Raw genomic sequence first — 27320 nt, 5'->3', positions numbered from 1 at the left:
GGGGGACATGGTGAGGGACCGCCCCGCCCCCGCAGCCCCAGCCAGACCCCCAGCAAGGAGACACTGGTGTGGCCGGGGCCCCTCACAGCTCGAGAATGATGACATTAACGATGATGCCAACCAGTTCAGAGCCCTACTATGCGCCGGGCAGTGCGTGAGGCGCTTGGGGGCACATTGGCTCATGCATCCTCCCCCATCCCTTGAACCAATTTCGACAAGAAGGTGGACTCTGGAGAGTGACAACGAGGGTTTGAATCCTGGCTCTGCCCCTTAGAAGCTCTGCAGCCTCAGGCACACCTCTCTGTGCCTCAGTTTCTTCAGCTGTAAAATGGATCCTAACAACAGTACCTCAGCTGAGAGAGGAACCCAGCCTCTCAGGTGACCCCCAATCTCTGGCCCTCATGTCCCCCACTGTGTCTTTTTCACCCTAGTACTTTGTTCGAGTGCCCAGTCTGGGGCCAGGAAGAGGCCTCTGCCTGAAAGCTGGATTCTGAACACCTCTAGCATGGAGTCCCACCACCATCAGTGCTTTCCTGGACTATGACAGCAGCCTCCTTATGGCTCCCTGTTCCCACCCAGTGCCCCATGGATCCAGTTATCCATGCAATAGACAAGGGGATCTTTATAGAAGACAAACTGAATCAAGTTGCTCCCTGGCTTAAACCCTCACTAGCCTCCTGCTGCACTCTGAATAAAACTCACCTCCTTTCTGTGGCCCCTAAGACCCTGCATGATCTGTCCCCTTCTGACCTCTCTGACTGTAGCTGCTGACTGTCCTCCCCCACTCTCTAGCCTCACTGACCTCCTTGATGTTCTCAATTCACTAAGCCTGTTCCAGCCTCAGGGCCTTTACACATGCTGTTCCCACTGCCTTGAACTGTCTAGGTCCGAACTCAAACATCACCTCCTCATAGAGGACCTTCCTGACCCCATGAACCCCCTCCTTCACAGAAGGCCTCACTGCTTATGTATCTTCTTTTATGATCTGTTCCCTACTTCGGCCTGAGCTCCACAAAGCCATGGTCTTTGTTTCCATTACCACTTTCATTCCTAGCACCAGAACCAGAGCCGGCAATGAAGCGAAAAATCAGCCAAAGTTTGTTGAGTGAGAGAGAAAAACCAGCATGCGCTGCTTGAAGGCCCAGGACCCCGGCACATGGCTCTCCCTGCACCCCGCCTGCCCCCGGCCCTACCCACCTGTTCCTTGGTCTGTGCCTTCTGCACGTAGTCTCGGCCAACTTTGATGCGGGGGGTGAGCAGGGCGCGGGAGAAGTCCGTCACCCCTAGTCCCAGGAGGTGGCAGAGCTTTTGTGCAGCTGACAGCAAGAGGCACAAAGGTCTGATCAGTCCCGGGAGGCGGCAGTGGCCACTGAACGCAGGGGAGGGGGTCGCCCCTGCTGCTGGTGGAACAGACGAGGGGCCCAGCCTCTCCCACTAGAAGCATTACAATCCTAAGAGTGTGTTCATCGTCTGGCCCAACAATTCTCTCTCAGGGACCCCGAGATGGGATAAAGAATCTCGGAGGCGAGCAAAGACTGGACCAGGAGGATATACATTCCAGCCTTGTTGGTGGTGGAGGAAAACAGGAAACAAGCTGAAGGCCCAGCAACTGGGGATTGGTTAGGGAGTCGGGGATCCTCCATCGGAATACCTGTTCCTCAGCCAATGAAAATTATTAGCACTCATTACGTGGTACACTTAAGATGTGTGCCTTTCACGGTTTGTACGTTTCACTCCAAAGAAAGAACTGTAAGCAAATGCTGGACACCAGTAAGTGATAAGAATACGCGAGCCGATGTGTGTACGTGGGAACTACTCATGCACACGCCGAAATGCACGGAAATCTGCAACTTTGAAATGCACCAGACAGCAGGATGGACGATCGATGTATGGAAAGATATGCAATAAAGCAAGTATAACAAAATATCAATGGCAGAATCAAGGTGGTAGATATCTGGGTGTTCGCTATAGAATTCATCCCACTTTTCTGTATGCTTGGAAATTTCCTAATAAAATATTGGGGGGGGAAGCTATTGGACTAAAAGCCCGTGGAAGTGGCCAATAAATAAATATTTAAAAACAACTTGCCCCTCCCTATTTTTGTAGGGGAAAAATGCATAAAAAACGGTAATTAAGAAATGTTTTCCAGCTTCCGTCACTTCCATAATGAGAAAACAGTTACTGCAAATGCTCAACTCCCGCGGAAAAGAGAAAGGAAAAGAACACATCTAGAAGGAAAAACACCAAATTAAATCAACAGTGATTATTTCTGAGAGGTGAGTTGATGAACATTTACATTTCTCTCTCTCTCTCTCTCTTTTTTTTTCTTTTGGTGCAATCGTAGTTTCTAATTTTTCTACGGTGACTTTGACTTTGCATGATATGAAAAGTATTTAAGAACCATAACAGCGGCCTGAAGGACGGCAGGGAATGTGTACTGGGTGCTACGCTGCGAGTCACAGGAATGTTCTGTAGGGTTCCAAAGCCTCTGCTGTGTCCTTTGGCCCGTGGACTCCAGTGAGTGTTTGCAAATGCAGAGAACGAAACACCCAGGATTTCCCAGGAGATTAATTATGCTGCCATGTGGTTCTACCCACAGACCCCAGAGGAAGAAACCCCAGTAGCGTGCTCGTTAATAACCTTGAAACGTTACCCTCAGTGCATTAAGGGGAGAAAAGCAAATTTCGAAACGGTCTACAAGGTCTAACTCCCAATTTCGTAGATCGGATGAATAAAGGAGCGTGCACGGCACACGTGCTGGGCGTGTGAATGGAGCCCCCAAGCGCCACGGGGGATACCGCTGATCAACAGCACGGTGGGAGGGACCCCTTTCTCATATTTTCTGTGGTTGTACAGCTTTGGAAAATGAGCCCGTAGGATTTTATAATCAGGACGGAAAGCTCTTGCTGTCTTGAGGGGGAAAGGGTGCGAGGCGTGTTTCCACCTCTGTGACAATTACTTCCACACGGATATGGACATAGAACAAAGCCCAGAGAGAAATACCCCAAAATGCTACAGTAATTACCTCTCGGGAGCATAATTGTGGGTCATTTCCCTGCTTTTATACTTTTCTGTATTGCCAGGTTTTTCCCCCATCCAGCTTGTATTATTTTATGATCACAAAGAAGCAGAGCTATTTCCGTTTTGATAAAAAAGGAATATCAACTATAATTCTGCTTTTGAAAAGCATAAAAAAAATGTATATATATGCAGAGCACAGAGGCCAGGAAGAAATAAGCCCAATGCTAATGGCGGTTTTCTCAGAGGGGCCGGGATGACGGGATCTTTGGCACCCTGGTGTTGTTCAAACCTTCGGCCGGAATCAGGAAACGAGTGGGAGATGACGTTTTGGTAAAGGACCAGCACAGCTTGGAGGCATGCCCGGCTAAGGAGCGGGGAGTGGGGGGATGCTCTGTCCGGGGAAAGAGGGTCAGGTGGGTGGGCTGCGGGCCAGGCGGAGTACCTGTGTTGTCAGGCATGGAGGCTTGATCGTTGTTCCGTTCTCTCTTCAGGACGATGTTGCCAAACTGGAGAACGGCCGAGACAATCCGCAGCATGGCTAAGGGCCAGAGAGAGAGCGCAATCGCGTGGGGCTCCAGACCCTGATGCGTGGTCCTAACTAGCCCCCTTAGGAATGTAGCTTAAAAACCCTACGTCAGGGGCGCCTGGGTGGTTCAGTCGGTTAAGTGTCGGACTCTTTTTTTTTTTTTTAAAGATTTTATTTATTTATTCGACAGAGATAGAGACAGCCAGCGAGAGAGGGAACACAAGCAGGGGGAGTGGGAGAGGAAGAAGCAGGCTCCCAGCGGAGGAGCCTGATGTGGGGCTTGATCCCATAACGCCGGGATCACGCCCTGAGCCAAAGGCAGACGCTTAACCGCTGTGCAACCCAGGCGCCCCAAGTGTCGGACTCTTGATTTCAGCTCAGGTCATGATCTCAGGGTCGTGGCATCGAGCCCCACGTTGGGCTCCACTCTTAGAGCAGAGTTCACTTGAGAATCTCTCTCTGCCCCTTCCCCACACCCCTGCCCCGCTTGCGTGCATGCACTCTCTCTCTCTCTCTCAAATAAATAAATAAAATCTTAAAAAAAAAAAACCCGACCCAACTCTATGTCAAATTACGCCACCGCCCCTCAGCTTAAAATCCATCTGTGACACTGGGCAGATCTTAAAACATAGGAGAAGATACATGAACTCTGTATTTTGTATTCAAGGTTTATTTTAGCACCATTTGGTGTCTACTCATGTCCATTTTATAAAGCAATGCATGTAAGATTTAAAAGGATGCGTGGAAATGAGCAAAGAAAGTCTTTGGCAATATGAAAAGATTTCCTTTTTTAAGATTTTATTTTTAAGTAATCTCTACACCCAACATGGGGCTCAAACTTACAACCCCAAGATCAAGAGTTGCACACTCCGCCGACTGAGCCAGCCAGGTGCCCTAAATATGAAAAGATTTCTAAAATAGCCAGTGAAAAATGCAAGGTGCAGAATGGTATATACAGCATATCACTGTCTACATTTTAAAAAGGCAAAAATATACAGTCGATTCCCCTTATTTGCCGAGTTACGTTCTTTGTAGCGAACTGTGGACACGAATTAGCAAATGCAATCGAATGCGCTTATGGGAAATACCGGGTTTTGTTCCTGTGAGCCTCTGGTCACATTTTCATCAACTGATCACTACGTCACCTCGTTTTATATGTTTCTGTTCAAAGACACCTTATCTAATATATAATGTTGCTTCGTTAACGTTGAGCTCACGGCCAACAGCGCTCTACCTCGAGCCTGAAGGAGGCTCATCCGATTTACGTGTTTTGTCCGTGAGACACACTACAGCCTTCTTGCACTTGGCGATACTAGCCAGCATTAAGCACTATGCTGGGGGGGGGGGGGGCATTTTAGACAGTGAAGCCACCAAAAAGAAAAGCACAAAAACATGAAAAATGTGGCACTCAGTAGCAGGCGAAAAGGAGAAAAGGACACTGGGTTACGGTATGAGCTGAGACAGGAAGACAGAGCACCGCTTTGCTGACCCTCCCCTGTGTGTGCGCTGGACAAGTCAAACTTTCCACCCCCGTGAGAATGACACGATGATCACAAAAGCACCAGGAGTACCGCTCTTGGGGGTTACGGATAAATTACTGAGCAGGTGAACTCGCAAATGCAGAAACCACAAAAGAGAAGTGACTGTACATGCTTGTCAGCACAGAGCTTCCCGAAAACTCCTCGTGAATGGACAGTGCTGCCCCCTAGAGGACATCTCAGGAACTCCCAGGTCGGTTGGCGTAACAGTGGAGTGTTTCTGAATATCACAGGGCCCGCGCAGGTTGGGATCCAGATGAAGATGCCCCTCCACACCAGAAAGAATTGGCCACACCCCGTGTGACTCCTAAATGTCCCCCTGGACATCCGTGTCCGTGAAATAATGGCTTGTAATGATGAGTCAAATCCCACCTGTGTTATGTATAAACACAAGTGTTTTGTGTTTGGTTTTAATACACAGTGGCTTTTTGGGGGCGGCTGGGTGGCTCAGTCAGTTCAGCCTCTGACTCTTGGTTTTGGCTCAGGTCATGAGCTCAGGGTCATGAGACTGAGCCCGGTGTTGGGCTCTGTGCTCAGTGCAGTCAGCTTGGGATTCTCTCCCTCCCCCCCTCTGCTCAAACTCTCTTTCTCTCTCTCTCAAGTCAATCAATCAATCAATCAAATCTTTTTAAAATATTACACAATGGATTTTCCAGGAGGGTAGCCACTGTGAAATCTGAGGAAAGACTGTGGTTGGTTTTGTTCAGAATTTTATCAAGATTCGGGCATCACCTCAGAACTCTGTCATCTCCGACAGCAAAGCGGCCTGTGGCATTTGAGCGGACCCTGTAATATGCCTACCTCAGGCCGGGTCTGTATCTGCGGCTCTCACTGCGACACTACAGATCAGCGCCCAGCTACCCCATCAACGACACATTCTAGAACAGTTTCTGCGACTTACAGGTTCAAATGACAAGGGAGCAGAAGGCTGGCTGAAGACAAAGCATAAGCTGACACCCTGCAACCTTCCTCCCCCTTCCCCATTCTTGGGTGGGACAAGTGTGACATTCTTCCAGGAAGCCCCCAACCATCTTAATGCTAATGCCTTGCTAGAGGGAAAAACAATCTTAACTTGACAATGGCAAGGCCTCCGTATCCTGTGAATCTTCTTTAACATATGAAAGTCCTTTCTCAACCTCCCTGTTTTCTTACCTCCCCCAACCCCACAGTATATAATCAGCCACCCCTCACAACCCGGGGCAGCAGCTCTTTCTGCCCACACGTCCTGTCCCTGTGCTTTCATAAGCCACCGTTTTGCACCAAAGTCGTCTCAAGAATTCTTTCTTGGGGGGCGCCTGGGTGGCACAGCGGTTAAGCGTCTGCCTTCAGCTCAGGGCGTGATCCCGGCGTTATGGGATCGAGCCCCACATCAGGCTCCTCCGCTATGAGCCTGCTTCTTCCTCTCCCACTCCCCCTGCTTGTGTTCCCTCTCTCGCTGGCTGTCTCTATCTCTGTCGAATAAATAAATAAAATCTTTAAAAAAAAAAAAAAGAATTCTTTCTTGGTTGTGGGCTCCGGACTCCACCCCCACGAACCTCACCTCACCGACAGTCCAAAACTACATCACAAATGGACACCGACTTATTTTCACTCACTCCTTGCCAGGTCCTGTTCCAAACACTTACAAATGAACTCATTTAACCTTCAGAACAACAGGGAGGCAGGTCCTATGATAACATTTTACACGTGGGGAATGGAGTAAAACCCCTTCACAGACGGGAAATCAAGGCACATTTCGGGAGCCAACTTGCCCGAGATCATCCAGCTTGTCAGCAGCAGAGCTGAGATGCGAACTTGGGCGGTCTGACTCTGGGGTCAACATCCTTAACGGTGGTGCTTCCCTTTCCTTCCATTCCCAGCATAAAATTTAAATGTAAATGCATACATAAAGCCCACATTACAGAAAAGCACACCAATGACACTCGTCAGGCTTGATGAGTTTTTACGAAGTGGATGCACCCGTGGAGCCAGCCCCTCAGAAGCCCCCTCCCCTGGGACGCCTGCATGGCTCAGTCCGTGAAGCGTCTACCTTCAGCTCAGGTCATGATTCCAGGGTGCTGGGATGGAGTCCCCCATCCCGCATCGGGCTCCCTGCTCAGCGGGGAGCCTGCTTCTCCCTCTCCCTGCCACTCCCCCTGCTTGTGCTCTCTCTCTCTGACAAATAAATAAAATCTTTAAAAATAATAATAATAATAAAAAGAAGCCCCCTCCCGACCACTCACTGAACATGGACAAATTTCACAGTCACGGGCTGGAGTGGAAGAAGCCAGACATTTGTACCAAGTTCAGGAACAAGTGAAACAACTCTACAGCGTCTAACAGCGTAGACTCACACTCCGCGAAGGCGGGGGGGTCATTCTGGGGACGGGAAGGGGCACGAGAGGGCTTCTAGATGCTGGTTATACGGGGTGTTCACTTGCAGAAAGCCCCCGATGTGTAGGCTCGGGGCACATTTTTTGGTGTCTACACTCCTGCACTGTTTACTTAGGAAAAGGGGGAGGGGGAGGGGGAGGGAGGAGCACCCTCCTGGGAGACTCCTGCCAAAAATGTGTAACCTGAATCTAACCGCAAGGAAACACGCCCAGGTTGAGACAAAACAACTGATCTGTAATCTTCAAAAGTGTCGAGGTCACCAACGATAAGGAAAAAGTAGTTCCAGACAGATGGAGAGGAAAATGTGCTAGGTACGTGTGATCGTGGCCCAGGGGAATGTGTGTGCACACACGCACACGTGCATTGTGTGTGTGTGTGACTTACAAAATCTTTTTTGCTATAAAGGACATTGTTAGGCAAACTGGCATAAAGCCTGTGTGTTATAACATTTCTGTTATGTTATAAAGGACATTTCTGTGTGTTATAAAGGACATTACTGGGATAATAGGGTCTGTGAATGAGATGATAATGCTAATTAATGGTACCGTCCTGTGGTTGCATAAGAGAACGTTCTTTAAAAATACGCAGACAGGGGGCACCTTTGTGGCTCAGTGGTTGAGCATCCCACTCTTCCGCACGGGTCTTGATCTCACAGCTGTGGGTTCAAGCCCCGCGTTGGGCTCCGCACTGAGCGTGGAGCCTACTTATAAAAAAAAAAAATGCACTAACAGATTTGGCAGGGTGGGAGGCTGAACAGTAGCCCCCCAGAGAGGTCCACATCCGAATTCCTGGAACCTGGGAATGTTACCTGGCAGAGCAAAATGGACTTCACGGATGTGATTAAATTAAGACTGCTGAGATGGGAGATGAGCTCTGCATTACCCAGGTGGGCTCCAGCTGCAGGGTCCTTATAAGAGGGAAGCCAGGGGAGACGGCCATGGAGCAGAGGTCAGAGTGATGTGCTTGGAAGCTGGAGAAGCCAAGGAAACGGATTCTCCCCTTGAGCCTCCAGAAGGAACCAACCCTGCCCATGAGACTGATTTTGGACTTCTGATCTCCAGCACTGTAAGACAATCAGCGTGAGTTGATTCAAGCCGCTGTGTTTGTGGTCGTTTGTGACCGGTCACGGGAAGCTAATACAAAGGGTAAAGGGGAGTCTCGCTGTGCACAAGGTCCCTGCACGGAAGGTCCCCCAGCGCACCTGTGCCTCCGGCCCCGCCGCCAGCCCTTCCCTCCGTCTCACCAGACCATCACCCGCCCTCAGTGTGAAGTCTGCTGGGGTGTGGCTGCACGCTCGTCCACACCCCTGTTCTCAAACTGCTCATAATAACTAATTCAGAAGACAGATGAGAAGCAAATGTGGCAAGATGTTAGCACCCGGCGAATCTTCGAGAAGAGCGCGGCAATGTTTCGTACCCTTTCTGCAACTTTTCTGTAAAGCTGAAATTATTCCAAATGAAAAGTTTTTTGAACAAACCCTGAAAACAGAAGGCAGGTCACTGGCCCGGCTTCAAGAGGCTTTGCTCTGAAGGACACATGGGAAACGGTGGACAGAGTAGCTTCCTGGGAGCCAGGACAGCTGAAAGATTATATTCTTTTTGAGTTTCATACCTGTTGAAATGTCAGATCTTGTCCAGAAAAAAAAAAGCTGTTAAGGAAGGACTTGGTGTGGGGCGCCTGGGTGGCACAGCGGTTAAGCGTCTGCCTTCGGCTCAGGGCGTGATCCCGGCGTTATGGGATCGAGCCCCACATCAGGCTCCTCCGCTATGAGCCTGCTTCTTCCTCTCCCACTCCCCCTGCTTGTGTTCCCTCTCTCGCTGGCTGTCTCTGTCTCTGTCGAATAAATAAATAAAATCTTTAGAAAAAAAAAAAAAAGGAAGGACTTGGTGTCTAGAATTAGGGCAATTGTGCATATGGCACAAATGGCCGCACTGTGTGCTGGACGATGGTGAATTTTACGGTACCTGGATTCTCTCTCAAAGGAAAAAAAAAAAGGCAGATGGCGTCTTCATTTGGGATGAGCACTGTACAATGAACAAATTTGTTGAATCCATATGTGTATACCTGAAACTAACGTAACATTCAATAATAAAAAGAAGTAAAAAAAACCCCCAAAAAACAAAAAACACCCCAAACCAGGTTTTGGTATAGTCTGCGGGCACGGCAGGGTGTGCAACAATTAATAATTTTTCTCCATTTCCACTGAGATCATACCTCCTTGTAGAAAGTATCTGTTCCTTACTCATCTGCTGCCTGTGTACTCTGCATACAGTAGGCGCTCTATAAATGCTTTCATGAACGAACTTGAGCTTGCCTGTTCCCAGGGAAGAATTCCTTCCGTGGTCCCCAGTCCTTCTGGGATTCAATTTGAGCCCCTGTCCCCGACCCTCCCAACGCCTCCAGCCCCAGGGTCCCCTCGCTTATTCCAACCAGCCACCCCAGCCCTCTATCAGCTTCTCCAAAACTCTTCTTGCCACCAGGCCTTTGCCTTGGCAGCTCCCTTCCCCTAGATGCCGCCAGCACCATCTATGCCTGGTTAGCTCCTGCCAGACGGTCAGTGCTCAGGCAAGGGCTGCCTCCTCCAGGGGCTGCCCTGACCCTCCCGAGGCCGCGCTGGAACACTGTGACACACGGTCCCTGCTCCATGCACCTTCCAACAGTCACCCTCCCCCCGGTTCAGCTTTAATCCATTTGTGAGATTCGATGCTTCCGGGTCTGAGCATTCCACAGGTCAGGGGCTGGTTCTGTCTTGGTCACTGTGAATTTCGCCCAGCGCCTGCAGAGGTCTGGCCCACAAACCCCATCACGGGTTGAATGAATCGATATATTCATGAATAAAGGGCAAAGAGTTAACTAATGGAGGATTCATATATTACTGGATGTGAGAGTTTGCTGTGTGATCTTGGACAAGCTGGGTGACCTCCTGGGCCTCAGCTTCCCTGGCTGGGCAGTGAGAGGGGCTGGGCTCAGAGATCTCTGGTTCTGCCTGTCTGGGGTTGGGGGGACTGGGTGGATGGGGACAGCCCAAAGCCCTGGCAGTTCTGGGAGTTTCCCAGAGGACAGCAGGGCACCTCCGAAAAGATAAATAAACAAAGACATCTTATAGACCCACAATGGCATCATCACCTAACAAACTGAACGGTCATTCGTTCCTTAACCTCTGCTCAGACCCAGGCCTGACTTAAGTCCCCACAGTGGCCTTTAAAATGGCCTCTGACAGTTTGCTTAGGACCTTGCATCGGTGCCAAGCTCCCGGGCGAATCTGACACCTGAGAAGTTGGCAGTTAGCTCTTGCTGGTGACTTCCGACCAGCTGATTGCAAGCAAGCCCGGGCCTGCGGAGGCAGGGGCGTGGGGCTGGTGACGCCGAGTCCTGCTCACTGGAGCGAGAGCACGCCTCCCCAAGTGCCAGGCTCCCTGCTCAGCCTCTCGGAGTGGCATTCATGGCGCCAGCACTGGTGAAGACGGGAGAAGTGGGGAGGAGGGTGGAGGTCCTGCTTGGACTGGTCCCCAGTGCTCTGCGCTCTGGGATCCCCACTGGCGACCACCTCCCCAGAGATGGGCTAGAAAGCTTCCCAAAGGGGCCCACCTGCCTCTCTAGAAACGGATCATGGGGCTTTGGAGTCAGACCCGGGTTCCATCATCTCCTTGTCAACTGGGGTGAGTCGTAGGGCGGACACCCCACCTCCCTAGACCACTGTCTCCTCTTTTGTCAAAAGGAGTCTATGAAAAGGCGACCACGGGACACCTGGGTGGCTCAGTTATTAGTTAAGCGTCCGACTCTTGGTTTCACTCAGGTCATGAGCTCAGGGTCGTGAGATCGGGGCCCGTGTCGGGCTCTTGCTCAGCATGGAGTCTGCTTGTCCCTCTCCCTCTGCTCCTCCCCGTGCTTGCTCTCTAGCTCGCTCTCTCTCTCTCTCTCTCCCCCCCAAATAAATGGTAAATAAAACGTTAAAAAAAAAAAAAGGTGACTGGCTGGCTCCACTCCTTGTAAGTAAAACACCAAATAAAACAATGAGACCCCATCCACCTACGCCAGCAAAAGCCAAAAAGCTTACAACAGTGGTTGCTGGCATGCATGTAGGGAAACAGCACTCCAGCGACAGGGTGGGTGGAAATGGAGACTAGCGCCACCTTCTGGACGGTGATGAAGTGGATTCTCCACAATTTAAAAAACACTCGGAGCCAGGGGTGGGAGGATGGGGGGTTTGAGGCAAAACCCAAGAAGCCACAAGTGAGTGACTGATTATTGGACCTGGTGCCCATAATAAAAAGATAAAAATCAAAACTATTCAGCAATAAAAAGGAACGAAACGCTGACATACGCTACCACATGGATGAACCTGAAACCGTCACACGGAGTAAAAGCAGCCAGCCACAGGGCCGCCGTGTCGTGTGATCCCGTTTACATGAAAGGGCCAGGATGGGCAAATCCACAGGGACAGGAAGCCGACTAGTGGCTGCCAGTGGCTGGCGGTGGAAACCGGGAGCTGACAGACCCCAAAAGGGTGCGAGCTATCCTCTTGGGCTACTGAAAAGGTTCGAGACTCGCCTCTGGAGACGGGAGCCCGACTCTGAATAGACTGAAAGCCCCTGCCTTGTACACTGTCACCAGGTGAGGGTTAGAGTGTGTGAATTCGAGCTCAATACCGCTGTCACACTTCCATTAAAGCCGGATTAGAAACAAAAAGCTCACCTCCTCCTTAGACCCAGCATTTCGCTTCTAAGAGCTGATCCTACCCTTCTTTTGACACATGAGCACAGAGAGCTACTTACAAGGATATTCTTGGCACTCTCTTTTGCGGGAGGGGATTCATTCTAATAGCAACGGGTGCAAACACTCTAAAGGTCTGTCTGCAAGGGACAGAGGCTGGTTAAAAGAATCATATGCCATTTAAACAATGAAATCTTATGCAGACACACACACACACACACACACACACACACACACACACACACACACTGGAGTCTACATACAAAACCAGAATCATCGCTAAAATTTACTGTCTGCTGAGAAACGCGGGGCACAAAGTTCCTGGTGCAGGGGTGACGAGCTGAGTCCTTAACCCCAGGGCCGGCCCCTGATGTGCCACGTGGTTTTCAACTACTCGTCCCCGTATCTGGGATGGTCCTGGGAAGAAGGTTAGGGAGATGAGGTTCACGCAGCGCAACAACTGCGGGGGACCTTTTTTTTTTTTTTTTTAAGTAGGCTCCACGCCCAGTGTGGAGCCCAGCGCAGGGCTTGAACCTACAACCCCGAGATCAAGACCGGAGCCGAAATCAAGAGTGGGACGGACGCTTCACTGACTGAGCCACCCAGGCGTCCCTGCGGGGGACCTTTTAAATTCAGCACGGAAATGTCTTACCGTTTTTATTACTGGTACCGCCGAACATCAGCCCTGGTACCGGAGAATGCCTCGTTTTATAGAAAAATAATGGGGCGCCTGGGTGGCTCCGTAGATTAAGTGTCTGCCTTCAGCTCAGGTCATGATCTCAGGGTCAGGGGACTGATACCCTGCTCAGCGGGGAGCCTGCGGCTCCCTCTGCCTGACAAAGGAAGAAGGGAGGGTGGGAGGGAGGAGGGAGGAGGAAGGAAGGAAGGAAGGAAGGAAGGAAGGAAGGAAGGAAGGAAGGAAGGAAGGAAGGAAGGGAAAATAATGTGTGTCCTTTCTTAGATGTCTAAAATATTTCTGGAAGGATGTGCGGGAAGCCAGGGGAAAAGTAGGGCTCAGGGCCCTGCCGGAGACCTGGTTTCCACACTACGACCTTTGGCACATTCAGATTATGTCATGCAGGTATATGTCACTTCCAAAGTCTTGTTTCAGAATTGCAAAAATCACTGCTGCCCACCACGCCCAGCACGCAGCAGCGGGGCAGCCACCGGGAGGGTTACTTGAGGTGACCTGTGTCAGGAGGCCAGGCCCCCACTGTGGCTGCCATCTGGATTTGTTTGCCAGCTGCCCCGGGAGGAGAGCAGAGACGCACAGGCGGAGGAAGTTTCGCAACCACAGTTGGGAAATCCAGCGGGGGAGGCCTGGGACCCTGTGTCAATAGGGCCGAAAAGTCCGGCCTGTTTGCAGCCCGGGGAGTCGGCCAAGCTGGCGCTCCCTCGCTCGCTTGCTCAGGTTCCAGCCCTCCCAGTTGGCCCTGGAGCCAACAATAGCTCCCAGGGCCTCCCGCAGTGCCAAGAACCGAGGAGAAAGAAACCCAGCCGTTCGGCTCCGCCTTAGACATTGGGGGTCTCTCTCCACCGGACTCAAAGTGCATCCAAACAGTGAACAGTCAGGCGGTTGCAAAAAGACTGGGGTCCACCTATGTGTACTTGTTACGGGTCGGATCGTACCCTCTCCCCCCAAAGCAGGTATGTTGACGTCCTAACCCCCAGACCCTCCCGGAGTGTGGCCTTCTTTGGGTATTGGGTCATTGCAGATGGAATTCTTTAAGTCAAGAGCAGATCACAGTGCAGTAGGGCGGCCCCTAACCCCACACGACGGGCGGCTTTATAGAAGGACGGGAGTTTGAACACACAGATGCGCGCACGGGGAGAAGGCACGTGAAGATGACGGCGGAGCTCGGGTGATGCTTCTCCACGCCAAGGAACTCCGAAGTCTGCCAGGAAACCACCAGAATCGGGGAGCGAGGCAGGGAGCAGACAGATTCTCCCAGGACGGAGCAACCCTGCCAGCACCTCGAGCTCAGCGTTCTGGCTTCCAGAACGGGGAGATGATCCATTTTTGCTGCTGAAGGCACTTGGCCCGCGGTGCCGTGTTAAAGCGGTGCGAGCAAACAAATACAAGACTTCCGCAGAACTACCGTCAAAACACACGATCTGGTGAAAACCGGTGGGGGCAAAGCATCACCACACGGGTGATGAGCCGAGTATTTCGCTCCAGTGCCGCCCAGTGCAGACCAACCAGGGCCACAGTCAGGGTCTTCCCTGCACCTTTGTTTCAGCCTCCTCCGGGCCTCCAACGCGTCCTCCATACAGCTCAAAGGGGCCTCTGCCCTGCTCCCAGCTCTCCCATGGCTCCCCGGGGCCCCCAGAACAAAGTCCCAGACCCTCAGGCTGGTGTTTGAGGCCCGCCTGCCTTGGCAGGTCCATCTCCTCACCCCTCGGTCACACACTAGACTGAATCCACTCTAGAAGCTTCAATTCCTCAAACACGCCATGCTTTTCCTGCCCCAGGGCCTTTGCACAGGCTGTTCCCCTTGCCTAGAATGCTTTTCTCTCTCTTTTCCCTAGTAAGGGAAACTTCACGAAAGCGGACTCGGGAGGCTGGAAGGGGAGGCTGGAAGGGGGAGCCACACCACTCAATGTCAAGTACAAACACCAACAGAAGAATCCTCAACAGGAAAGAATCCTCAGTGACAGGCCCCAACAGGGAAAGATGCACACTGCATCTCCTACAAGAAATTGGCCGCCCAAGCAGCTCGCCAGAGAAACCGTCAACACCCTGAACTCTTGCTTTTCTTCAAAGGACTTTCGTTCAAAACAACCTCTTCTGACTTCCTTCTCTTCTCCGTAAGATAAAGTTCCCGTCCCTTGCTAGATTCCTGTCCTAGCTTGCTTATTCCAAATTACAATTCCCCGCTATTCCCGAATAAATCCATTTTGCTGGTAAAATAACCCACCGTTCTATTTAGGGGGGTAACACCCTACTAGCACCAGTGCTCACCCTCTCAGCTCCTCAGGCCTTGGCTCAGAGGTCACCATCTCTGTGTCCCCTTCCCGATCCCCTCCTTAAAGCTGTACCTCCTCCCTCCTCCCATCCCTGTATCTTTTTCCCCAACCAGAGAGGACTGCCTGTCCAGGTTCCCTGCCTGCCCACGTGCTGCCGCAGCCCCACCCTTCGCTGGGGCTCAGGGCTCACTCACAGGTGATTTCGTCCGGGGTGAATCCCAGGACCCTCAGTGACTCCAGCGTCTCGTGGAAGAGCTCCCGCTCCTGGCTGGGAGAGGATGACGGCCCGTTGGTCAGGAAGCGGTAGTGGGAGCAAGGCTCCAGGAGAAGTTCAGCTGCAGGGGGTAATGAATGGAAGCCAAGGTCAAGGGTGAACTGTGGAGTCAGACTTCCGTCCCGATGGCCACCCCAGGGGCAAGTGTTCACCTCCCCCACTGGGGAGCTCGGTCTCTTCCTCTGTCAAATGAGGACCCTCTCCTCACGGTTTGATGGGAAGGGCCAGGCGTGGAGGGGGTGCTTAGCCCACATCGGACCCTTTTGCCGTCCCTCCCTCCATAGAGATTGTCAAGTCCTGGAACTGCCCAGAGCAGGCAAGAGCTGCAGAAGCAGCGGGGCCGCGGGTGCCTGAGCTAGCAGAAGCCGTGGGACAGCAGGGCTGGTGGCAGAAGGCGTGTGGGTCCTGGAGCCTGGGTGAGGAGGGGCCGGGGGGGGGGGGGCAGCCAAGGCTAAGGGGGAAGGAGCCTCGGGACAGCAGGGGCCCCCGTAAAGGAGAGCCCTGGACTTTCTTCAGCCAGAGGGCGGAGGAGCAATGAGGAGACAGGAGGAAGCTCAGACAGGAGGCAGAGTAAAGGGCGCGGTGAGGCGGCAGGTGCGGCAAAGCCACACAAACCAGGCCCACCAGGACCACGAGGCAGCAGGAGCTGCGCCAGAGCTGGAGTCGTGGCGTCACCCGTGCGGAGTAAGCAGAGGCCCTGCAGTGTCAGGAGAGAAGGGCTGTGAGCAGCAGCCAGGGGGCCACGCAGCCGGTGTGGGCAAGACCCAGGAGGAAGCTGGGACCAGAGAGCAGCAGCGACGGCCAGCAGCATGGGCCAGGGGCGCCGAGGGGCCGGGGTGGTGGCATTCTCTCCTCGGTCAAAGTCACAACGTCAAGGTCACGATGCGGCAGAAACCAGGGGCAGCGGACTGCGGGGGCGGGGGGGGGCACCAGAACCCACAGCCCAGCAGGAGCCTGACCTAAAGCAGGAGCTTGACAAATCTTACTGCCTCCCAGTTCCTCCTCCCGGGGCCCAGGGAAGCCAGAGGCCCACACGGGGCTCCCCTCTGCCCCCCGCTCCCTGTGAGCCGCAGCACTGACCTTTGAGCTGCTCCCCTGCGCCTCCCAGCAGCTGGTAGAAGATGTGGAAGCTGCACTCGTCCTTGGCCTGGCGGATGGCCCGCGACTTCTCCAGCAGGTCTGGGCGGCCTGGAGTCAAGGTCCCTGCAGGCGAGGGGCGGTGGGGGGGGGCGGCGAGGGGAGCCCACCCAGCCCCCTCGACCCGTGCTGCCCTCCTGCTATCCTGTGAACCGTGGAGTTGTCCACAGCCCAGGCCTTGGGCATGTCGCTTAAGCATGCGTGCCTCAGTTTCCTTATATGTGCAAGAGGCTCAGTGTAACGCCCACGAATGAGTTGCTGTGAGGGTAGATGCGTTGTTCTGTGTCAAACACCAGAGCAGTGCCTGGCTTGAAGCTAACCATGGCAAAGAATATCTCTGGCCACTGTTACCCTGCCGGCCTCAGTTTCCCTATATGGAGAGTGGGACTACCGGCTCCTCCCTTCTAGGAAAGTCACATGGCACGTTCACACTCTACGAATTGGCAAGCCACCTTAAAGTAAAATAAAACTCCTGCTAACCTGTTCACCCCTCCGTGCCCCTGCTCATGGACCACACAGGACCCATTCGCCATGACAGTCATAACGCGGGACCTACCTCGGGGAGCCGGGCCCAACAGCTGCTGCAAACCATGGACCAAGCCCCGGGTCGCTAACCTGCTCGGGTAAGGTGGGGAGGGCTTAGGGAGGGGGTCCCAGCAGGCAGGGCGGGGTGGGGGAAGCACACGCCCCGAGGCTCGGTTTCTTCTTCTGTTAAATGGGCTGGTAAGGGGCACGGGGATGAGGAACTGGGATCACACAGGGAGAGCTCTCAGACAGCACGAGGAGCAGAGCAAACCCTCAGGAAATGGGAGATGCCCATCTGCGAAGGCCTCCTACAAAACCCCTTACATCCTACATCTGCTTCCCAGCCTTTCCCCAGACCACAGAAGGCTGTGGGCTTCTCAGACACCTCTGGGGTGTGGGCATGTGGTTTATTGTTAATACAGCTGACATGACGATTACTACTTAGCAACCAAGAATATTAACATCGATAAGGACATTGCTAATTTACTCCAGTCGTTAACTCCTAATGATGGCAGCTCGTTCTCGAATACTTACTATATGGCAGGTGCCGTGCAAAGAATTTGACCCCCATTGCCCTCCAGCTCTTCGAGGGCAGGTTCTAGGATCCTTCCTCTTCCACAGAGGGGGAAACAGAGGCACAGAGAGGTCAAGTAATGTGCCGAAGGGCTCGGCCTCAAAGTGGCAGAGCTGGAATTCAAACCCCCGGTGGGTATGATTTCTTTGCCCATTCTCTTAAATTCTGCACTCCTGGAACTCCGGGGCTTTATCTTTTAAATTCCTACTGAGCTGAGGGGCGCCTGGGTGGCTCAGTCGGTTAAGCATCTGCCTTTGGCTCAGGTCATAATCCCGGGGTCCTGGGATCGAGCCCCACAGCGGGCTCTTTGCTCAGCAGAGAGCCTGCTTCTTCTTCTCCCTCTGCCCCTCCCCCCACTTGTGTGCTCACATACGCGCGCTCTCTCTCTCAAATAAAACCTTAAAAAATAAATTCCTACTGAGCTTGCATGCTGCCTGTGCAGAGCAGGGCTGACACCACAGGTCTGAGATGGCCTGCTCTGACGGCCGCCACGACCGCCAGGAGGGGCTCCCCGTGCCCAAGCTGCTGGTGCACACAACGCGATTTCTGCTGAACACCTGCTTTCCTGCGGAGAGTCTGGAATTTTGATACGTGCCAGGCTGAGGGCGCTGACGTGACTGGTCCCCACGAAAAACCCCGGGGCGCTGATGGAGTCTCTAACGAGCGTCCCTGGTGGACAACACCTCACACGTGTCTCACATCTCGTTGCCCATCCTGTGTGACTCCTCGGGGAGGGGACTCTGGAAGCTGGCCCTGGTCACCCCCCCACTTGGCCCCACATGCCTGTTCCCTCTGCTGCCTGTGCTCTGTGTCCTCTCTCTGTGGTAAGCCACAGCCGCCCCACAGCCCCTCAGCAAGGCCACGGCAGTCCTTCCCTCCCCTCTCCACTGGTGGGGGGTGGTGCTGGATCTATGCCTTCCCGAGGTTCTTTTCCCTTCTTCCACAGAGGGGGAAACTGAGGCATGGTTTCTGACCATCAGGGAGCCAGGCTTCCCCGTGTGTGTGAACACCTGTGAGATCCCAAGGGCCACCCTCCTCGGCCACCAGGTGCCCCCCTGGGGCTATGTGAGGATACAGGTCTCGATGTTGGCACCCACGATGTACCCGGCCACGTCGAAGTTGATGCGGATGAATTTGCCCTGGAAAGGAAGGGGGTGGGAGTTAGCTGAGGGTCCTCTTCTCCACGGGGGACCTGAAGAGCACCCCTAACCCACACTCACCCCTCCCAGAGCTAGTGCTGCATCTCGGACCTTCTCTCTCCCTCCATCTGAACCCCACCCCAATTGTGAGGTCCCAACCAGGGGCTCCCTGGGGAATTCAAGGTCTGGGCCCCTTTGACTACTTTCCTCAGGACCCAGACCCCCAGCCCCTCCTCCCTCAGACCCAGGAGTCCTGCCCCCAGCCCCCTCCTCCCTCAGACCCAAGAGTCCAGGCCCCCAGCTCCTCCTCCCTCCGACTCAAGAGTCCAGACCCCCAGCCCCTCCTCCCTCAGACCCAGGAATCCTGCCCCCAGCCCCCTCCTCCCTCAGACCCAGGAGTCCTCACCCCCAGCCCCTCCTCCCTCAGACCCAGGAGTTCTGCCCCCAGCCCCCTCCTCCCTCAGACCCAGGAGTCCAGGCCCCCAGCCCCTCCTCCCTCAGACTCAGGAGTCCAAGCCCCCAGCTCCTCCTCCCTCAGACCCAGGAATCCTGCCCCCAGCCCCCTCCTCCCTCAGACCCAAGAGTCCAGGCCCCCAGCCCCTCCTCCCTCAGTCTGCCCACACTTCTTGCTTCCCCTTAACCACCCCCAAAGCTCCCGGCAGCCAGGCTCTGCCCTCCCCCAGCACTCACGAATCGGGAGGAGTTGTCATTCTTCACGGTCTTGGCGTTGCCGAAGGCCTCTAGGATGGGGTTGGCCTGAAGAAGCTGCCGCTCCAGCTCACCCTGCGGGGCGCGGGGAGACAGCCAGTCAGTGGAAAGCGGGCCGGGGCGGGGGTCTGTGCCGTAACTGGCCGGGTGCGCGTGTGTGAGGGGCCTCCGCGTGCCTGTGGCTGGGCCTGCTCTCCCACATCCAGGTCTTGCCCTTCAGTTTACTATGAAGGGAACAAGGAAACATCTCCAAGATACATTGTGGAGTGGAAACAACAGAACATAACGAAAACCCGTGGCAGAGCAACACCTACAACGTGATCCCATTAGTAAAAATAAATCGAGAAAAAACACCACAAGACTCCCACTTCTCCAGGTATAGACGCATGTTTGCAAGCATTTAGAGAAAGGTCTACGAGGACACACACCAAGCTGTCGACAGTGTATGCCACTCCAGGGAAGGAGGACGGAGAGGACCAAAGAGGAATTTTGCTTTATCTTTTTCCGTTGTTGTAAAAAACACGTACTTACGCATTACTCGCAGGATTAATTAAGAAAAAAATCTTCAACCGTCTGGCACATAGTAGGCAATCAAGCGATGGTAGCTTCCTTCCCCCACCCGGCTGCTCCAGGGGAGGGATCTTACTCTGAACTTCCCTCCAGCCACCTCAGCATCGGAGCCAGGAGCACAGTAGGTGTTCAGGAAACAGCAACCCCCTTCCCCTCCTAGCGAGGTCCTTGAGGGCATCAACTATTTCTTTAAGTTCCTATGAGCCGGGGCACCTGCGTGGCTCAGTCAGTGAAGCATCTGCCTTCGGCTCAGGTCATGATCCCAGGGTCCTGGGATCGAGTCCTGCATAGTGCTCCCTGCTCAACGGGGAGTCTGCTTCTCCCTCTGCCTCACCCACCCCCACTCATGCTCTGTCTCTCTCACTCTCTCTCTCTCTCTCTCTCAAATAAGTAAATAAAATCTTCTCAAAAAAATAAATTCCTGTGAGCCCTCAGACACTAGCCTCAATTGGCTGTATACAGGTGGCCTGCAATAATGGCGCTGTGGCTCTCTGGGCCGTGTGACTCCATGTGTCTGTGGGCCCATCTACACACATTCAGCAGATCAGCAGTAAATGACAATTTGGTCTCTTGAGTTGTTTCATCTTGGCGTCTGTGGCCAGTTGGCACACACACAGTAGGACTGCACTAAACAGCAACATGGGCTCCGGGCGTGTGCACGCATAGGGCTGCCAGAAACAACAGCGGGGAGCCCTGTGTGCACACACTAGGGTGGCATTAAATGACAGCACGGGGCCTGGCACGCACACAGTAGGACCACCGTAAGCAGTGGCGCGGCTCCCCCTGCCGCCACTGGTGCCCTGGGGCCTGTCTACTGGGAAGACCGTGGGTTGGGCTGACCCGGGTGGCGTGAGAGGTAGCATGATTCGAGGGGATTCCCTGCTACTCACATAAGACAAGGTGCTGGCAGCCTGAGGAAGTCACGGGACACGAGACACGGACCGGGACACACACCAGGACGCGGCACATGGAACGTGGACAGACACACAGGTGAACTGGCGGTCTTGGGTGGTGGGTGGGGTGGGGAGACATGAGGGGCCGGGGAAGTTGGGGATGTGGAATAGGGTGGACTTGGGGGAACCATATCATCTGGGTTTGAGTCCTCTCTAGCCCTTCCTGGGTGTGTGACCTCCAACGGCCGACTCATGCCAGCCATGCCTGCCGTTTCTCATCTTTAACACGGGAGAACAACACCCACGCACTGGAGTGTTAAGTTCATGTAAGCAGAGAGACTGGTACCAGATAGATGCTCACTGGTGAAGGGAACTGGGAATCGTAGGTCCTTACATCAGGCCTGGCACATAGTAGGTGCTCAGGACTGTAAGCACCTACCGTGTGCCAGGTGCTGTTCTGAGGGCTAATGAAGCCATGAACTGGCCCTTGAATTTCCGTTTCCATCCTGCCTCCACTCCTAGCACTGTCTCAGGCACACAGTAGGTGTGCAGGTGGCATGGGCAGCCAAGAGAAGGCTCACAGTTATGGCTCTCCATAAGGAAGGCAGGGGCTATGGGGAAAAGCAGGGCCTTAGATGGAGGGGGCGATGCTGGTAGCAGGGTCCACAGCATGTCCCGGGACAGGGCACTTACCGGTACTCCTGGCTCCTTCCTGCCCTTTGGTGACGATGCCACGTGGGCGAGATACTGGATGACCTTCTTGGTGTTTTCTGTCTTCCCAGCCCCGGATTCCCCACTATGGGGGATACAAAGGGGAAGCAAAAGGGGTTGACAATGATGCCAGGTAAGACCTGCCCGTTCCAAGCAGAGCCACACACAGCCAGGACCCCACCTCCCCCAGGAAGTCCTTCAGGATTACTCACGTGCAGAGAATGGACTGATCTTCACGATCTGTAAGGGACAGAGGCCGACATGTCACCTGGAGGGTCTCTCTAGTGGGACCCTGACCTCTTACACCACACCCTTTCCAAACGGGTAAGGAAAAGTCTTTTGCCCCCCAAAAGGTGGTTGTTGTTGTTTTTGTTTTTGTTTAGATTTTATCTATTTATTTGAGAGACAGCATGAGTGGGGGGAGGACAGAGGGAGAGGGAAAAGCAGGGAGCCCGATGCAGGGCTTGATCCCAGGACCCCAGGATCATGACCTGAGCTGAAGGCAGATGCTTCACGGACTGAGCCCCCCAGGCGCCCCTCCCTCCAAAAGGGTTTTAACGTGTGATGCTCCTGGATTCTAACACCCCACCCACCCCAGCTTCTTGGTTGCTGTGTGACGCTGGCAAAGTAGCTCTCCCTCTCTCAGCCTGTTTCCTCACCTGTAAAATGGAGCCGAAAAACTCCCAACTGAACAGAATGTAATTCATTCAACAAACTTCCATGTGAGCCCCTCCTGCGCACCACCTCATGCTGGGTGTGTGAGATGCAAAGACAGGAGAGCAAGATCCTGGCCCCCAAGGCTCAGCCGTTGGCACAAAACAGGCCACAATACAGTAGTGACGGTGACGGGCGGTCCGTCGGTGGGTCTCTGCCCAGCAGAGAGCACAGCGTGGTTCGCGCCATTTCCCCAGCACTCGCCCTGCGTCTGACACGACTGATTACCGACTAAGTGCCATCTCCTAGGACGGTGGGAAATGGCAAAGTCCCTGCCTTCACGGAGCTTCTGCTTGAGTTGGGGGACAAAAAGCACATAAGGTAAAACCGAAGATGATTTGACAGTTGTCAGTGTCTGCAGACATTTCTGGTTTGGTTGTTGCAACCGGAAGGTCCTACAAGTTTCTACTGAGAAGAGCTCAGTAGGTAGGATGCTGACCATCCTACCATGCATGGGATACCCTATATCCTCCAGCCCCAAATGCCAACAGAGCCGGGATTAAGAAGCCCTGGTGTAACGTAATAAGACTGAGGGGTGGAGGGCCAGGAAGGCTTCCCAGAAGAGGTGATGTTTCAGCTCAGCCTTAAAGGATGAGGAAGGAGAGAAAGAGCATTCCAGGCAGAGGACACAGCCAGTGCAAAGGCCCTGTGGTGAGACCAAGAGACAGAAAGGAGGCCAGAGAGGCTGGGGGACAGGGCAGAGCTGGAGATTGTGCTGATGGGTTTGGAGGCCATGACTGAAAGATCTGGATAGTCTGGGGGGCACGTAGGTGGCTCAGTTGGTTAAGCGTCCGATTCTTGATTTCGGCTCAGGTCATGGATTCGGGGTTGTGAAATCGAGCCCCGTGTCGGGCTCCATGCTCAGTGGGGAGTCTGCTTGAGATTCTCTCTCTCCCTCTGCCCTTCCCCCTGCCCCTCAAATAAATAAATAAATCATTTAAAAAAATCAGGATAGCTTTTAAATGGGGCAGGAGGGCTCCAGGCAGGTGGTTTTAAGCCAAAGGGAGAGATGCATTCAGCCTGGTTTGGGAGCCATCTGGATGTGAGTTCAAGGCCCAGCCTCCCCTCTGCCTTGCTTTGTGAACTTGGGCCAGTCTCTAAGATGCTCTGTGCCTCAGTTTCCCCGTTTCAAAAACACGGCTCAAACAGCCCTTACCTCACAGGGCTGTAGTCAGAACTCAGAGAGAACATCCAAAAAAGTTTTTATATACTAGTTAGTACATAATGCTGTTTTGTGGCCTGTTTTCTATGGGGGGCTGAGCCCTGGGGTCTGGGATCTTGCTCTCGCATCTTTGAATTTCTCACACCCAGCACAAAGTGGCACACATAGTAGGGACTCAAATTGTAGTTAGCCGAACGAATCACGTTCTGTTCAGCTAGGGTTTATCGTCTCCATTTTACAGGTGAGGAAAGAGACTCAGAGAGGGACAGTTGCTCTGCTAGGGCCGCACAGAGAGCAAGAGGCTGAGCTGGGGTGGGGTACTAGAACCAGGTGAGTCACACAGCAAAACCCACGACACCCAGCCCAGGGTGAGGATGTGACACACAGTGTGACCTACATACAGGGAGGCGGAGGGCAGGAGCCCTGGGTTCCAGACCCACCTCGGCCACCTACCCACCAGTGGGACTGTAGGCAATGATGGGAATGATTGTTCTGTGCCTCAGTTTCCCCATCTGGAAAGCAGGGATAACAAGCACACCTACTCTATGGGGTGGCTCATTATGAGGTTAAACGTGTCAATCCACGAAAAGTGCTCGGCCCAGAGCAGCCCCTCACCCCTGCTTTATTGTTTGTTTGTTCGTTTACTCATACCTAAGGTATAATAACTAACATATAATAATGGATAAAAATTATTATAAAAATAAGTATATAACAAATCAGATTATATAACCAAAGGAAAGAGGTGTCACCAATGATCAAATATAAATTTACAATGTGAACATGAAAACGTTGCCTAGAAACGTGTCCTACTGCATAATGAGGGTATACGATATATTGGATATTATACCAGTGGTTCTCAAACTCGGTGCCGGCATCAGGAGCCCCAGAGGGAGCCCGGGGATCTTGTGAAACCCCCAGAGTTTCTCTGACTTCGCAGGTCTGGAGTGGGGCCCAGGTTTGCACTTGGGACAAGTTTCCAGGTGACGTTAATGCACCCCACACTCAGAACCACCGCATTTTCTGTTATAAATGCATCATTATAACCCACCATAGAACCATAGCATATGATATGCGATATAAGTGTAATACACACCATATACATCTACTGCTGCATACTATTGCACGTCATATGATAGTAAGACATAAAGGTTAAAATATTTAATATGCATTTAATATAAACCAAATATTAAAATCGACATGGAATAATTTACAATGATTACAGTATGTATAGTACATGTGAATTATGTCATTTTCCTGGACATCCTTGTACAACCTGCCCAACCGTACACAGTAACCCCACACTGCCCACCATCGAAGGGACTAACGTTAATTCCGTGACGATGTGGATCACGTCAACAATGTAAATATTGAATGAACGAACACTAAGAATGGCTATCTCAAGAGAAAATTTTACAGAAGCCTCGTACCAACTGGCTCCCAGATGATACTGTTGAGAGAAGGGGTGAACAAAGAGACAAGTAAAAAGGGACCTGACTGGTAGGACCCAGAACTTATCCACTCAGCCCTCCATTTGTGCTTCCTTCTGCCCCATGAGAAAGCCTCAGGGTCTGAAATTCTTGACCTGTCATCTTATCCTGACCCCCAGACCAGGCTCCCCCTTGAAGAGACATGCCCAGCAGTCCCAGACCCACACTCACCCTGGAGCATGCTTCGGTAGGCCCCCTCGGTCACCGCATACACGTGAGGTGGCACTTCATGGCGCTTCTTGCCCCGGTACATCTCCACGATGGCCTCCGTATAGATTGGAAGCTGCTTGTATGGATTGATGACCACACAGAAAAGGCCAGAGTATGTCTGCAGCAGGCAAAAAAAGGGGAGGGCCTCAGGTGTCTGGCTGAGGCCCAGGGGACAGCGTGGGACTGCCCTGTACAGCTGGGCAGGTTGTGCACTGCACAAGGACATCCATCAGAGGGGCTGCCATTCATATCATGACAATGTAGATTTGAACATTTTTTACAAAGCCTTTCAGGCTGATGGTAGAAGAGAATCTTTCCAAATTGCACAAGGTGCTGTATGGATAAGGATTCACCCTGAGAGAGAATGCGGCCTTTGCAGCCAGCCAGACTTGGGTCACAGTCCACTACCACCTGGATGCACACACATAGAAGATGACCATGTGCGAGCTCATCGGCTGCAGCACCCTTTGTAATGGCAGAAGTCTGGAAATGACCTGCATACATGTTCTCACAACGGATTCCTACAATACTCGCGGTGTATGGATAGAGAATTATCTTCAAAGCATTATCCAATAAAGAACCCAAGATGAGGACTGTTTGCACTGAAAGAGGAGGAATAGTTACATTTGTATGTACTTATTCGAATATACATAAAACATCATGAGATATCACAGTATCTGGCCCTGAAACGTGACAGGAACAAGTCTGTGGTTTCTACTGAAAACAGACTCGTGGGCCCCACTTACACTCTCAGGGGAGGGAATGCTACAGTTTAGGATCAAGGGGCGTGAAAATAAAGATGCAATTTTTCTTGCATCCAAGTTCACGGACTTCCCGAATTCGTGCCCACACCCGATGGGCCCCGGGGTTCAGCTCACACAGAGGCACCGGAGCCACAGAGAGGCAGTGAGGATTGCTAGAAAGCTAGCTGGTCACCCAGCTAAACCACCCCAGAGAGCTCCCCGGCTGAGCTGGCCGGAATTAGCTAGCGAAACCAACCAGAGAGGTATGTGCTTAGTGGCCTCGCTAGTAAACGATTAAACCGCTTAGCTAATCGGCCGGCCAGCCAGCTCCTTAGTGGGTTAGTAGTAGGGCTGCTTTAAGCTCCCCAGACAGCTTGCGCTTCTCAAGCTGAGCAGGGTGTGGCCACCATGGGCTGCCCGGCTCCCAGGTGCCAACCTTTTAACAGTGGGAGGGTGGGTGGCCAGCCGGGAGCAGAACAACCGGTTTGCTGGGTGTCTGCCTTCCCTGCCTTGAAGAGCGGCTCCCCGAAGCTCCCGGCTGGCAGAGGGCGGGGCAGCCGGACCACATTCCCTGGGAGGGTATCTCATGGCTGCTGGCGCCCGGGCCCCCACTCCTGGCTGGCGGAGGAACCCACTCCCCACGCCACCCTCCCACCTCAGCCCCCTCCCGCCAGCCACACCTTGTTGCCAGGACGACACCACCCCCCCCCCATGGCAACCTGAACTGGCTGCCAAGGCCAGGGAGCAAAGGGCAGAGGCTGGTGTGCGCAGACAGGGCTGGGGACACCTGAGTCGAGGGGGCAGAGCTGGGGACACCCGGTTGGAAGGGTCTGGAGCGGTTGCCCAGCCCTCGGGGCTCCGAAGCCGACCAGCCCAGTGACTCTCTCCACAGTCTCGGTTTCCTCCCCACCTCATTACAGAGGCTCTCGGGATTAAGGGAGATAATGAATAAAAACCAGCCAGCCCAAGGCGGGGCCATAAAAGGCACTCCAAGTGTTGGTCCCAAGACTCTCCTGTTACCGATCCCACCTGGGAGCTAAGAGCTCACTCAGACCTCAAAGCCATGTCATCCTGGGTTTCCAGTTGTGTGACTCGCACAAGGCATTTGCCCTCCCTGAGCCTCAGTCCCCAGCCCCAGAAAATGGGCTTTTAATCCTGACCACCTAAAAAGATTCTGAGCATGGCGTGTGCTCAACAGATGGGTTCCCTTCTTGCCCAAAGCATCCGGGCAAAGGGACTGAGACCCTCAGGGACTCCAGGCCAAATAGCGTGTTAGTGGCAGAAACTGGGTTTCTGGAGCCCCAGATACCACCCGCCCCCCTCCGGAACTTTCCA

The 27320-nt window shown here is 53.2% G+C and overlaps 1 protein-coding gene across 4 annotated transcripts in view; it reads right to left on the bottom strand.

Moving 5' to 3' along the window:
• MYH14 (myosin heavy chain 14) overlaps positions 1–27320 on the bottom strand; it is an 80115-nt gene that overhangs the window by 45636 nt on the left and 7159 nt on the right. For 3 of the 4 annotated variants that reach the window (XM_087871137.1, XM_045775069.2, XM_087871138.1), the window contains exons 3-12: positions 25204–25360; positions 21882–21909; positions 21652–21754; positions 20956–20976; positions 19478–19570; positions 18724–18787; positions 16493–16591; positions 15333–15473; positions 3464–3559; positions 1198–1316 (exon numbers count right to left, since the gene is read on the bottom strand). In XM_087871137.1, coding sequence (XP_087727263.1) covers positions 1198–1316; positions 3464–3559; positions 15333–15473; positions 16493–16591; positions 18724–18787; positions 19478–19570; positions 20956–20976; positions 21652–21754; positions 21882–21909; positions 25204–25360 — 921 coding nt within the window. The remainder of the gene's footprint in view (positions 1–1197; positions 1317–3463; positions 3560–15332; positions 15474–16492; positions 16592–18723; positions 18788–19477; positions 19571–20955; positions 20977–21651; positions 21755–21881; positions 21910–25203; positions 25361–27320) is intronic. The other variant, XM_087871139.1, reaches the window with a different exon arrangement.

The sequence above is a fragment of the Ursus americanus genome, chromosome 21 (genome assembly GCF_024610735.1).
Source record: "Ursus americanus isolate L20-20 chromosome 21, mUrsAme1.1.p, whole genome shotgun sequence".
Lineage (NCBI taxonomy): Eukaryota > Metazoa > Chordata > Mammalia > Carnivora > Ursidae > Ursus > Ursus americanus.
This window is presented reverse-complemented; position numbering and strand designations above follow the sequence as displayed.